Raw genomic sequence first — 14198 nt, forward strand, 5'->3', positions numbered from 1 at the left:
CAAGGGGTCTGTGAGGGACGCAGGGCAGGGAAGGCTGGCCGGGCACTGACCCCAGAGGAAGGAAGACCATGCATGATCCCTTCCAACTAAAGAGCCAAGGGGAACCACAGCTTTGTTTCCCCAAATAACTCCGTCCCTAAAGGCTGCAACTAGCAAATGAACAGGAAATGAAGGCCAGTAAGCCTCAGGTCACTGCTCCCATCCCCCTGCCCCTGGCTAGGCCCCAGGTACGTAGGTCGTAGGTCGTGCTCACGCCTACGAATGGGGCCCGAGGCTAGGAGGGGGAGGAGGTCTGCCTGAGCAGGTAGGCAGGGATGCCCTCCCCCACCTCCTGTAGTCTCTCCTTATCCAAGGGCTGAAGCTCAGCTTCACCTTCTTGTGGCCTGACTGTTCCTTACTTCCTACTCTTAGCTGGAGACAGACCATCAGGAGACAGGCAGCACTGGAGGCACAGGGAGTAAAGGCAAAGGAGAAAACCCTCCTCTGTGCAATCTCTCCACAGCAGGAGAGAGAGGACAGGTCATCGCAGCTGCCCCTCCGGGACAGGAATGGGGACAGGGCCCCTTTTTCTCAGGACTTCTGGTCTGGTCTAAGTTCTTTCAGTCACAAAATCTTCCCAAATCCATACGCCATCTCCCCTCCAACCTCCTCACTGCCACGGACAGCACCCAGCTAGTGCCGGCCCTGGACAGAGCCCCCGGGCACCTGCCGTTCCCTCCACTGTGCCACGCGGACCGGACCAGCACCCGCCCTGAGACAGCCGGGCCCACGCGCGATGGCGGGCCCAGACAGTCGGCCCACCTACTGGCTACCATCCCCCGTGCCAGCTGCGCAGACACCTCCTCTGTGCCCGGCCCCCACGCCGCACGCCCAGCCTGGCTCCCAGCCCCTCCCCAGGCAGCCCAGGGGCACGGGAGGCTGTCGGACGGGAGGCTCCACGCTGCTGGCTCACTGGCTCACTTCTTTCCTCTCTCTGTCCAGCTGCTCCCTGAGCTGCTGCAAAGCCGCCTCCTTCCCGGCATTCAGGGCAGCCTGCTCTCTCTTCTCCGAGGCCTCCAACTCTTCCCTGAGCTGCTCCAGCGTCTGTCTGCTCCGCTGCTCCAAGCTGGCCCTCTCGGCCCTCTGGAGAGACTCCAACTCTTCTCTCAGCCTCTGCAGGGAGGCCTCCTGCTCGGCCCTGAGCGGACAGACAGACGGAATGGGCTGGGCCCGTGCACTCAGGGGGCAGCGCCGGGGGGCCGGCTCACGGTGCGCTCACCTGATGCGGCCCTCGTCTGCTTCCGCGCTGGACTGCACCTGGGCCCGGAGCTGGGCCAGCCTCCGGCTCTCCTCCTCTCTCATCTGAGTCTCCTCCTCCTCTGTGGCCTTCCGCAGCTGTTCCTTCAGGGAACTGGGACGGAAAAGACAGGCAAATTTGCTGGAGGAACCACTCTTCCATTTGTCGTGAACCCAACTCTCGACCTCCAAAAGCCCGTAGCTTTCCTGTGAAGTTTCCCAAATCTGGGTCCTGCTGCCTCCCTATAATACCCTCCAGGGTAAGAGGGGGCCATGAGCGCTCCCTGCTCTTTGCCGCAGCAAGAGGATGACAGGCTGCTTGATCCCACGACAGCATTTCTGCCACAGGCTGCCTTCTGCCTACAGGCACACCTGGGCACGGCATTCCCTCCAGGACAGATACAGTCTGACCCGGCCCGGCCGTGGTGCCACATCCTCTCACTCACGACCTGATCAACTGTTCCAACCCCATCAGAGGAGCCACCGCCTCTCAACCCCACCGCACTCCTCCTCGCCTCTTAGCCCTTGTTCGTGCTGGGGCCTCCCCCTAGAATTCCCTATTTTACTTGACAAAGCCATATTCACCACTCAACACAAGCTTCCTCCCCTCAGAGAATTCTTTCCAAGTCCCTCCGGGTTCGTCGATTAGCCCTTCTATTCCCTTCGCCCTTTCTGTGAGGCCCTTCCTTATCCCTGCCGCTCTGTACCACGCATCGTAATTCCATCTTTCGTGTGTCCCTTTTCAAGTCTGGGAGCTTCTCCAGAGCAAGAGTCATGTCTTAAAGTCTGTTCTATCCGAGGTGAATACAGTAGCTGACGTGAACTAGGTGCTCCATAAATGTCTGTGGAATTTGAACAGCCTCACCCAGACCCAAACCACAAGCAAGCGCCGAGGCTCCACGAGGGACATCTTATTTACGGACGCACAACGGTAAGCATTTCATCCCAGGCAGCTAGCCCCCTGCGCACGCAGCCCCCACAGGACCAGGGGCTGTGTGCTGTGCCCTCAGGGAATTCAAGCCCAAGAAAAACATGATTCAGAAGACAATGTCTTTGAAAAGCTTCCTGTTGAATTGCAGAGCCAAAAAAGATTTAGGGTCATTTTCTATTTCAAGTTACCTGCACCACTGCTCTCTTCCATAGTGACAGAAAATTTGAGTTAAATGAAAATCCTCCCTCCTGGATTCCCCAGAAACCTTTTCTCCTTGTCTTATGGCTCCATTTTCCACACAGCACCACAGGACATCAGAGCTGGGAGGGCCCCGAGAGGTTAAGTCCTTCATTTTACAACAGTCTCTCTTCATCTCACAACTAAATTCAATCTCTTCATTTTACCGCTAAAGAAACTAAGGGTCAGTCTGCCTTCTCATTCAAGAAATATCCACTACAAGGTCAGCTGTGGCTTCCAGAAATTTCTACCATGGAACTTTCCCAGCAGAGACGGCCCCAGCCCTCAGAAAGGCTCAGGTGTAAGCAGAAAAAGGTTCTCACAATGAACTATTTTGCAGCGAGTCTGACAAGGCACTGCCTACAGAAAAATCACTTCATGAAGGCCACTGAAACCACTGATTTCAACTGGAAATAAAATCAAGAGCTACATTTATTGAGCAACTACCATGTTTCAGGCCCTGAGTCAGATACTTCCGGCATGCTAGTCTTCACCACAACCTAAGAGGGTTCTTGAAAGCCTTCTGGAGCTGGGGGTTTGGTGAGGGACAGAAAGCACAGTCAGCCAGGCCCGGGGTGGCCAGGAAGAGAGGAGGAGCCTGGTGGGCTGGCAGGGAGACACTACCAGGATTTCCTCCTAGACTCTGCCTGTTAAGATCAGCTAAGTCATACCCTGTTTGGGCAGGCCCCTACCCCAATTTTCATTTGGCTGGAAGAGGAAGATGCTGCCTGGCAGGGGATCCAGGAGGGGTGACAGAAGGATGGGGCCCTGGGTCAGCAGATCTTGTGTTGGGCTAATGAGAGAGACTGTCCCCAATCCTCTGGGTAGCTGGGTGTTGGTTTTCTATTAGTCGAAGTTAAACATAAACATTTTATATACCCCTTGCTATGTAGGATATAAAAATAAGTCTACCACTTCTGGATATTCTGTCCAACAGTTAAAGATTTAGCCTTTAGTTACATTGCCAAGTAAGTGAAAAATATATTAACACCTTTTCTAGCACCGGTCCCTCCCTGGGCCTGTGACAGATGGCTGATGACGTTCTCAGTAGCCACTCTCCCACAGATTTTATTCCGTCAGGTAAAGAGGCCCAACGCAAGGACTACATTTCCCCGTTTCCTTTGTGTCCAGGCGTAACTCATGAGATATGCATGGAAATTACTAAACTTTCCAGGAAAACTTTAAAGAATAAACAGAAGTTATTAAGTGAAATTTCCAAGAAAGCACCTTAAAAGGGACCGAAGGAGCTGGAAGTTACCCCTTTTGTACTCTATCCCTATTCTTCCCACCTGCGGTGCAGACACAATGGCTGGAGATCCAGCAGCCACACTGGCCTCTGAAGAGACCCTGACAGTAGCCAGTGCTAGAGGCAGCAGAGAGACAAAAGGACCGCCAGGGGACCTGGGGACTCTGGAGCCACCATGCCAGCCCCGGACGGCCTTTTCTTGTAAAAATAACCTCTGATTTGTTTACACACGTATACACACCATCTCATCAACACAGGCCCAGCCCAGCCAGCTACACAAAGAGCGGGAACCCAAATAGAAACTTCTGGGTCCTGGGAAATAGCACCTCACACCGTATCAAGTGGTCCCCACCAGTCTTGCTGGGCCCCAACAGGGCCCTGACTCCCGAAAAAGAGGACAACGTCGTGGTTAGGAAAACGGGCTCCAGGGACCAACCGCCTGGGCTCACCCGGGCTCTGTGGCTTATTAACTTCAACACCTGGAACAAGTCAGCCTTTCTGTGCCTCAGTCTCTTCATCTATATCACAGATCCTGTAAGATGGCGTTGACAGCAACATCTCATAAGCGCCACTCTCAGGACTAAACCAATTAACAGATATAAAGCACAGGGACCAGTGTCATCCCTCAAAAAGCGTTAGCTCCTCCCACTATTACCACACCTCCCAAATCCCTCCCAGAAAGACTAACCGGGGAGCTCCTTCCTCCGCACAGGCCACAGAGGGGGAGTTTCGGGGGGCCACAGGGCTCCGGGGCGGGGGTAGGGTGTCGCTCGCTCCCTGTGTCCCTGCAAGGCCCCAGCAGCTTGCCTAAGGGGAGGGGCAGGACCTGAGAGACTTCTCTTTCTGCCGGTGAAGCTGCAGGATCTCTTCTTCCTCCTCCTGGCACAGCTTTTCCCGCAGCTGCTGCATCTTCTCCTGCTTCGATTCCAGGAGCCGCCTCCGGTCTTGCTCCAATTCCTGGGCCACGGCCTCTTCCACGGCCTTCAGTGAAGCCTGCTTTGGGGGAGCTGCAGGCTCCGCAGAGCACCTGCCAAGGGCGGGGGACAGCATTTCACTGGATTTACTATCCCACCTTTTAGACAGATACAGACCACCATACACGGCATCCTAATGGAAGGCCCAGGGTCAGGAATCTCATAGGCAAATCAGGCCACCCACAGCCCGGCGGGAAGGCTAGCCCCTCAAAGATACAGGCAGCATTCGTTCACAGGGCAAGCCCCACTGTGGCTAAGGCCCCAAGAGCCGAGGGAGAATGGTAGCCCCTACAAGGCTCTCAGTGGATCTGGAAGGTTGCAGCCCAACGTAAAAACCTGCAATTGTAGCTCGAGAGCATGCAGCCCCAGGGAGAGACTGCAGCTCTGTCCGCTATGGACTCCTCCCCAGCGTGGTTCACAGCCCCATTTGTGTCTTCCCACTAGGGCTCTGCCTGCTACTCCAGGCTCCCACCAGCAGTTCGGTGAGTCCCCAGAGGCTGCGGTCTTGCCGCCCAAATTGAACACAGGCCCATGCATATGAGCCGGCAGGAGAAGCAGCAGCAAGTCTCCTAGCCCTCACACCCAGAAGAGTCCATGGAGGTCCAGCACAGGAAGGGCAAGGGAACCAGGCAGGTGACTGCCAAAGACAGTAGCAAGAGTGCACCAAGAATGTCCTGCTCCCTCTCTCCTTGACGATGCCACGTTTTCACCTGCTCAGAGTTAACTCCGTGTTTAGGAATGGGTAAAAGAGATTCAGCGCCAACCTGGATGCATAAGGTGGGCGGCAAGATAAGGAATAATGGTCCTAGTGGAAAAGATGTCTATAAAGTAATGAGGGCTCTTTTTTTAAGATTTTATTTATTTGACAGAGAGAGACACGGTGAGAGACGGAACACAAGCAGGGCGAGTGGGAGAGGGAGAAGCAGGCTTCCCACTGAGCAGGGAGCCCAATGCAGGGCTCGATCCCAAGAACCAGGGATCATGACCTGAGCCGAAGGCAGACGCTTAACGACTGAGCCACCCAGGTGCCCCAGTGATGAGGGTTCTTGAAGGAAATGCCCACAGAGAAACCCAAGAACATTGGGAAGCGCAAAGCATAAGAGGGATAGTACTTCGCCTCCCGGAGCAGCTTTCCTAAAGGCCAGCACCTCTGTGCATTCCCAGGTCCCTCATCTTCCGTTAGAAATTGGTCTCGCCACACAACCACCACCCCTCCCCGACGGTGCGCAGGCTTTGCAGGCCAGGCACGCTGGCCCCGTCAGCCCCAGCAGCACGTGGGCACAGCCCACACCAAGGAGCACTGGCGCAAGAGTGTAAGAGGGGACACAGGACCCCCCCCTCCCCTCACTGCAGCAGATGGAAGGCAGTGGCCAGGATCAGATTAGAAGAGCAGAAGAAAACAAGGGCTTTGGAATTCCCTCTCCGCCCCTCGAGACCAGAAAGAGAAGACGACATAAAAGGTTCCTGACGTCTCTGAAATACCATTAAGATCCTTCCTTCCCCCCTTTCCTAAAAATCATTAACCCAGACCGGAAACAGCCTTGAGCTAGGCCTTCAGTTCTCTTCTGCTCTCAAGCCCATCTCCGCCCCCCTCCCCCCCTCCACCCATCCCGACACAGCCCAACTGATGCGGATCTAAGAGCCATGGCCGCCACCTCCTCTGAGAGTCCTGCTCTCCAAGAGAGCCTCCCCCACAGCTCTCCGCCTCATCAACCCTCCAACTCATTTCCAGCCTTGGCTGAAAACATCTTTTCTCCCTGAGATGGTACCTCTGAATGTCTGTCTCCCCTGTGGGCTGCGCAGCTATGTGGAGCCCGAGGGACAGACGCTGCAGAAAGTTAGGGCCTCAGACGGCACACACGGGCGAGCGCGCCTGCAACCTGGCGCACAGGCAAGAGGGGCTGCTTTCCAGCGGACCTCTTCCCCGTGTCCCCGTTTTAGAGCTCTAGTGTCCCAAACGCCCCGCTTAGGTCCAAGGCCGTCAACGATGGCCTGACCGAGTGAGGAGACAACAGGGAAGATGAAGCCTCCAGAGGAAGAGGCGGGTCTGATTTCGAGGCCACTCCTCGGTGTCAGCATCAGAGAGACCCAGTTTCCAACAGTCAGCAGCCAAGAGGACGCTCCGTAGGGGCATCACCATTTCAGGCTGGCCGCCAAGGAAGGGAAGGAGCGGGGAGGGCAGGCGGTGCGGAGGGAGGAGGCAGCGGCACCCAGGACATTCTCGACTTGGCTGCACGGCCACTAAAATTGCAAAGAGATCCCAGTCCCCTTTCATGTTCGGCCCAGTAGCTCTAATTCATTTACCCCCGTTCTACAAACACCTCAAGAAAGGTGCTGGGATCACCAAGGGGAGGCTATCCCGGACCAAGGACGCAGGCCTTCAGGCCACAGGGTGCACACAGGGCGGCTGTTTGCTGGCCCGCCCTCTGCCCCTAACTCCCTCTGATCTAGCTTGACGATATCTGTGAAAGGCGATGGGCTCTATGAATCATGGTTTTTGGTTTCTTGTTAATTTATGACGTTTTGATATCTGTATAAGTTTGCCGGTAGAGGAGAGACTGCTGGTCCCAGGACTGGCCAGCTCTTACAACAGGGACCGTCCTTCATATGCAAACCAACCAATCCCCCAGGGAGGCCACACGTTATGCATCTCATTCCAGAACTCACACCAAATCACGCAGGGTCCCGCAGGCAACTGGTGGGCCACCCGCATAGCCCAAAGCCCGCCCAAATTAGTCAAACTATCCAATCCCACACTCACTCAAGGTACTTACCCTGTCTCGCCCATTCCTTCCCACAGAGACCCCAATAAAGGCTCTGGGCCATGCTCTCCCTTCTCGCCTCTTCTGCCTCCTGACACACCCTGCTCCTTCCCCATCTGGCCTAGCATGGCGTGGCATGCCCTCTTCTCTCTGGAAATGTAAGTAATAAATTTTTCCTTAATGGCATTGGCCTGTGTTGTCACTCAGTCACCTCCACAAATTAAAATCCCTCGGGTACAAATGAGACCCAGACCCAGAGCTACTTCTCACGATACATAGAAACGTAGGTGTGAAGATGGGTAACAAGGAAGTTATGGGGCCTGAAAAGACTCCGGAAAGGAACAGAAGATACTTCCTAAGCGTGCTTGTAAGTGAAACTGTGTGGTCGAGGAATGTGTCTCTGAGACCCAGCAGGGGCGGCCTCACTGGTTTGGGAGGAGAACACAAAGTAAGGGGGCTCATCGGCCCACACAGCTGGGGAGGTGCCTCACCGCCCAGCTTCCGTCCCCGAGGTGCCAGGAACACGCCCTCTGACCTCTGCCCAGAGGGTCCTGTCTCTGAAACACACTTGCCTCCTGTCCTCATAGAAAGCACCCTGACCCGGTGTCCACAGCCACCAAGGAGACTTGCGAGTGTCAGAGCTGTCACCACCTGAAACATGGGCTGTCCCTTCCCTGCATCACTCTGCAATGAGGTGGTGAGGACAAGAGTCAGGACCTCATGCGTCCTGCCAGCTGTGAGTAACTAGTGCGTGACCCTGACAACAGTCAGCCCCGATTCCCAAGGACTCATAATCCTTCCGTGGCACTCAGTTCACATACGCGACGAACTGCGTAACCCTGGCTCCCGTCTGTCCACGCAGAGAAAAGGACCAGGGCTGCACACTGAGTAGGGAGTCTAGGGCTCCAGCGACCAGAGCCTCGTGCTAGTTACACAACCCGCAGTGATGTGACGTTGGGCAAATCCCTTCACTGCCGGCCTCAGTCTCCTCATCTGTAAAAGCGGTAGAGGGGAGGAGACAATGGGAGGAGGAAAGCTCAATGATCCCTAAGTTTTAGAAGTGCGGGTGTCACAATGGAGGTGAGCTTTGGACCCAGGCCCAAAACGCATATACTGGAGACTGGATAATTCCATTTAAGTCAAGTCGGAGAACTGGAAAGACAAACCCAGGGTATGGAAGCCAGAAGCGTGGTGACCTGGGGTGGTGCACTGTGAGGAAAGGGGATGAGGAAACTTCCTGAAGGGACAGAAGTGTTCTACATCTGATCCGCGTGTCAGCGTGCATTGATTCATACAGTTCAGATGTACGTACTTTCATGTCAATAAATATCTCAATAAAATGTTTCTAAGAAAGCGAAAAGCAGTGCTTGGTAGAGGGGAAAACAGGATTACCAGGTTTCTGCCAGCCCAGGAGGTACCCCCTCACATCCAGCTTCATTCACAGCTGCTTGGGGGTCCCAAGGCAGCACACAGAACGAAGGGCACACTCAGTCTCCCCCACTCCACCCCCTCGGCAGGGCCCGGAGCAGCCCCTCCCTACCACTGAAGAGTGGTGGGCACTAAAGCAAAGCACACACGAGGGAGGGTGGGGACAGACATTAACACTGGCCCTTACGCCTCTGGAGAGACTGGCGGGGCAGGGCTGGCCGCCACCTTCTCCTCAGGCTCCTTGGCCTCTTCCTGCCCAAGGCCCAGCTCCGTGGCCCGGGGGTGCTGCTCCTTGCCCCTCTCATGGGCGGCAGGTGGGCTTGGGGTCTCCTCCCTTGGTAGCAATAAGGAAGCAACTGTGTTAAGCGGGTGGGAAGGCAAGAGGCTCCAGGTGCACCCAGTCGGGGTCAGAGAGCCCTGATGAGGACAAGGGAATCAGCCCCAACTAAGTGTCCCTACCTCGGGCCTCTCTCCCCCACCTGTTTCTTCCCGGCTGTTTACACTGAAGGCCACAGGCACGTCCGTGGGGGCTGCTGGAGGGTTATGGAGAAGCTCTGCACACAGCAGGTAGTCAGCGATGCTGTGGACCGGGCATCGCTGCAGCTCGGCTTCCCCCAGTGATTCATTCCAACTGAATGTGCTCTAAAGCCAGCTTGACGCCAGCCTCGTCCTCTCACCAGGGGAACAGAAGAACTAGCAAACGCAAGCCAGGCTCAGGGCCGGGCCAGGCCGGAAAGGTCCCCTCAGCTGGCCTCAGGGAAGCCTAGGACTCTGCACCTCCCTCCCACAGGCCCCAGCACACAACGGGGCTCTCCCTGGTTTGCTGTAGGACCAGAAGTGGGATGACTGCTAGGGGGTGGGGAGCACGGACAGGTGGGGACTGGGACAAATGCCCCCCTGACAGCACAGCCCAGGTGGGAGGCAGTCTCTGCCCCAGCCCCTGGCAGGAAGCTGGATCACAAGAGAGCCTTCCTTGTTCAAGAGTTTCTAGGCTCCCCTAATTGGATGGTGCCCCCAATTTCAGCTATAGAGTTAGGACTAGGAAGAAGCAGGTTTCCTCATTCCCCAGCTCACATGGGGCACTCAGTGGAAACCTGCGAACCCACCCCAGCTCCCCACCTCTCCAGGCACCCCCAGCAGTCGCTCTCAGCCTCTGCACACACAACTACATGCCTGGAAGGCTCCCAGCCCCCCCTTACCTCCGCAGGGAACCGTGCGGGACGGGGCTGCCTGCAGAGTCCTCCCTGGGCTCCTTGACCTGCTCCTGCTTGGGCTGCCCCTCAGAGGCCTGTGGCGGCCCTTCTTCGGTGGCCAGGCTGTGAAGGGAACTCTGGCGCCGCCTCCCAGGCACAAGTGGAGGAGACAACCTGGTCAGACCAGCCAGAGCCGCAGAGTAAGGCCTGCCATGTGGAGAGCAGGAAGAGCACTGGAGAGTGTGTGTGTGGCACTAGGGCCATTCCTCCTCCCAGACAGGGCCCCAGCCCCGGCCCTACAACCATGCGGAGCCACGGAGGGCAAAGCAGCCAGAGAAGCAGGAAGGGGAACCTCCCCACTGAGATCTCCCTTCGCCTGGACCGGACTCAGCCGTCCCGGGTCCCTGCGCTGCATCCGCTTGTGAGAGATGGGGTGAGAGCTGGGCCCTCTCACAGCTGCGTCCACTCCCTGCACTCACCGTCACTGAGGCCAGGCAGGGATGGAAGAACTGAGCAGAAAACAGGGAGAAAGAGAGAGGCCACCTCGAGTGGTCAGACTACAGAAAATGCACTAAGCTGTAGCTTTCAGCTGGTAGGAAGGCTGATGGCTCCTCAAAGTTCAAAAAGCAGAATGACTGCCCCACTTCCTCTTCCAGGGTAGCTGGAAGCTCTTTTCTCACTGTAGCTCGGGCCTCAGAAACTGCAAGGCCCTGTCTCTCTCTCCCACCCTCTCTATTCTCCCTCCCGGTTTGTCTGTCTGTTTGACGGGCGTGCGCACACACACAGTTGGCTGCAGCCATTTCTGATGCGGCAGAGCAACAGCTCCAAGCTGCAGTTGAGCCTCTAGCCAGTTCCTCCCGCAGCACTGCACCAAGTCCCACCAAATGCACCCACATTCCTGTCTCGGTGCAGAATCCGAGGGTATGCTCGTGTACACGCGGGCGTGCACACACACAGACTGTGCAAGGCCACCCGGTCAGCTCACCATCTGCCTTCAGGCAGGAGCGCGCTGAGCCAGGTGCACCAAAGCCAGGGATTCTGCCCAAGTCCACCCCATCCCGAAGGTCCCCGAAGGTTCCCCACGTACTGTACCTCTCTGAGCCTCTGGACTGCTTGCTCTGCAGCTCATCTTGGCTGGACTGGCTGCCGTCCTCGTCTTCTCTTCCCAACCTCTGGGCCTGCAGGCAAGGAGCAGAGGAAGGTGCATATTGTAGAGGGCAGCGTTTGGGTGCCTTAATCCTCCAACCAACTCTCACGCCTGGAGAAAGTACTGAGAGGTGGCTTTGAGCAGGATGACCACTCGGGACAGAAGAGAACACCTGTATCATGGAGCCTCCTGGGGCTTCGGCTGAGTTCCCAGGCTCGCAGCTGCTCCCAGGGCCGGCCTGGCTGGCCTAGGGGGGAAGAGCCAGAGGCCACGGCCCCTGCCAGCAGAGCCAGAAGCCAGAGGCTAAAGCAGAACACATACAGAAAAGAAAATCCTGCGTCCTGTCATTGGAAGCCTTGACCGGCAGCTGCAAAGAGAAAACGGAGACATCCGTGAACACCTCAGATCCACAGAGGCCCGGACCTGCAGCACCGGTCATGTACAGAGATGCTGCCCTTATGGGCAGGAGCTACTGAGGCAGGAGCCAAGCACGTGGAAGAGGGAGGACTGTGGAGAGATGGGGACATGGTGAAAGGAGAGAGCGCTATATTCCACACAGAAAGGACAGCATCTGGGCACCCGAACGGAGGAAGGCAGGGTGCTGCACTGCTTCACTCCAGGCCCCCCCAACAACCAGGTCCCATCAGTAGCCAACAATGCCCCCTTCCCAGTCAGGGACCGACTACACCAGCTATCCAAAAAAAAAACCCCAAAAAACAACCCAAAAACCAAAATCTCATAGCAGGGGAGTTTGGAGGGGCAGAGGGAGAGAATCTCAAGCACACTCCATGCACAGCCGTGGATCCCAACACAGGGCTCAAGCTGAGCCAAAATCAAGAGTCAGACACTTAACCAGCTGAGCCACCCAGGTGCCCCCACAAAATCTCATTTTAAAGCTTGGGTGTCTAGGCAAATCTAGCAAGCTGGTGAAAAAGAGGGCTCTTGCTGGTAAGTTCAGCTATTTCCTGCAGGGGTGGGGCCTCGGGGGGATGGCAGTGTCGCCGGCCTGGACTCGAGCTCTTGCTCGATCACTTCCTAGCTGGGGAGTCTACCTGCTCCACCATAAAATGGGGCAGGGACCTGCAGCTCACAGGGCTCGTGGGGAGGATTACATTAGATCATGTACATAAAGCCCGACTCCTGGCCCATAGAAGGCATGCCACAAATGTCAGTTCCCCTTCCTGCGCCTCCCCTCTCCGCAGCCTAAGGCACACAAACCCAGCTCTGCCAGGGTCCCCATCCGAGGACCAACACTCCTTCTGTCTCACGGACGGGAGCCCCGTCTGTACCGGGACGCAAGGGTTAACGGGAGAGGTAGGGCAGGAGACAACCACTCCATCTTCGCCAGTGGGGTTCTGGCCGGGCTGGCATACGGCTGTGTCCCCAGCCCTGTGCCCACAGCCTCCCACGCCTCTCCACTGGCAGCCGGAGCGCCGGCAGCTGGGGCCGACGCTACCATCTGGATGGGCGAGGAAGGGCAGGGCCTGAACTAAAAGCCAGCTCCCCCAAATTACATTAAAAATAGAAATGCTGCCTGTGAGTACCTCCCGGTGCCTGCAGCAGAAGGCTCCCCGCCAGCGCTGCCACTGCTCATCGCGTCAGCCGGGGCAGAGCCTGCAGCTAACAGCCCCGCCCCCCCCCGCCCCTTCCAGTGTTCAACTCACTACCGTCTCTTCCCCTACAAATCACACCAAGCTCAGCAGAGAGCTCCCTCTCTCACTTTCACGGAAAAAATAAAAAATCACACAGGCCAATCTATGTAACACACTAAAATGTAAAATGGATAACAAAGTGGGGCGATCGTAATACAAATGGGGGGATCGAGCCCTGAGTGCAAAAGGATGACCTTCCTGGCTTCAAGGCTCCTTAAGGACAGGATCTGTGCCTGAGTCATCTTTGTACCCTTCTGGGAGCCAGACATCCCCACACAGAGCTTACATCTAGGAAGGAGACAGACCCCAGAACCGTAAAACAAAAGAAGCAGCACTAAGGGGAGCAAAGGGACAGAACGATTCATCCTGCCTGGGGGAGGTGACATCAGAGGTGGGCCTCTAAGACCAAGAGAGAGCTCGGGACAAAAGGGAAAGCAGCACGGCGGCTGCAGCAGTGAAGGAGGTGGGTGCTGTGCCCCGGTAACGGTAAGTGGGGGGCACGGCTGGTGCATGGCAGGTGGGCTGAGGGGAAGGCTGTGGAGGCTGAAGGGGCCAGGTCGGGAAGTGCCTTGAAATCCACGATCTATAGTGCTTTGCACATGAACAAGTGGTCAACCCTCAGCTGCTAAATAAACAGATAAACACATAGCTGTATATTGCGGGGGGGGGGGGGCAAAGAGCAGAAATGATTGGCAGCCCATCACAGGCACAGTCAGGGCCGTGCCTTATTGAATTAGAAGGGAGGGGGCTCCCAGAAATGCACCCTGGGATGGGCAGCGCTGTGCTGGGGCTTATCTGCCACCCAGAGAGACTCACCTCCCAGCGGGCTCCATCCAGGACTGGGGAAAGCACGTCAACATCCAGCAGGTGCTCCGACATCCGACTGCGAAAACCAAAGTCCTAGAGACAGTGGACGAGGAGGTCAATGCTGCCCCGGTCGCAGTTAGCGTCCACCAGGGCCTCTCCTCCACCTCCCCGCCTTCCAGAAAGGTGCCTACTGCGGGCCAGGCACCGTGCAAAACGTTTCCATATCTACTGTTCTCATCTTCAAAATAACACTGTGAGTCTAGAAAGATACGTGATACAGCAAGTATAATGTTTCCTGTAGACGCTAGGTGGTAAGGATGTATGTATTCACTTAAAAATTCTTTTTTCTGTACATCTGAATTTTTTCATAATAAAGCCATGGGGGGGAAATAAGCCCGTGAGACTGATACTCTTATGGCCTCTCACGGACGGGGAAGCGGGTCTGAGAGCACAGGTAATTAGCCCAAGGTCACACAGCTCATTAGTAATGGGGCTGGTAGGTCAGACGTGCCCTGGGCTGACTCCAAAGCCCACGCTCTCTGCAGG

The 14198-nt window shown here is 56.3% G+C and overlaps 1 protein-coding gene across 1 annotated transcript in view; it reads right to left on the bottom strand.

The window, feature by feature from the left end:
- CEP164 (centrosomal protein 164) overlaps positions 1–14198 on the bottom strand; it is a 61169-nt gene that overhangs the window by 10102 nt on the left and 36869 nt on the right. The window contains exons 10-17 of the mRNA XM_008690027.2: positions 13662–13745; positions 11139–11224; positions 10053–10253; positions 9041–9187; positions 7438–7575; positions 4516–4716; positions 1259–1390; positions 961–1177 (exon numbers count right to left, since the gene is read on the bottom strand). Coding sequence (XP_008688249.2) covers positions 961–1177; positions 1259–1390; positions 4516–4716; positions 7438–7575; positions 9041–9187; positions 10053–10253; positions 11139–11224; positions 13662–13745 — 1206 coding nt within the window. The remainder of the gene's footprint in view (positions 1–960; positions 1178–1258; positions 1391–4515; positions 4717–7437; positions 7576–9040; positions 9188–10052; positions 10254–11138; positions 11225–13661; positions 13746–14198) is intronic.

This window comes from Ursus maritimus, unplaced genomic scaffold (genome assembly GCF_017311325.1).
Source record: "Ursus maritimus isolate PB19 unplaced genomic scaffold, ASM1731132v1 scaffold_16, whole genome shotgun sequence".
Taxonomy (NCBI): domain Eukaryota; kingdom Metazoa; phylum Chordata; class Mammalia; order Carnivora; family Ursidae; genus Ursus; species Ursus maritimus.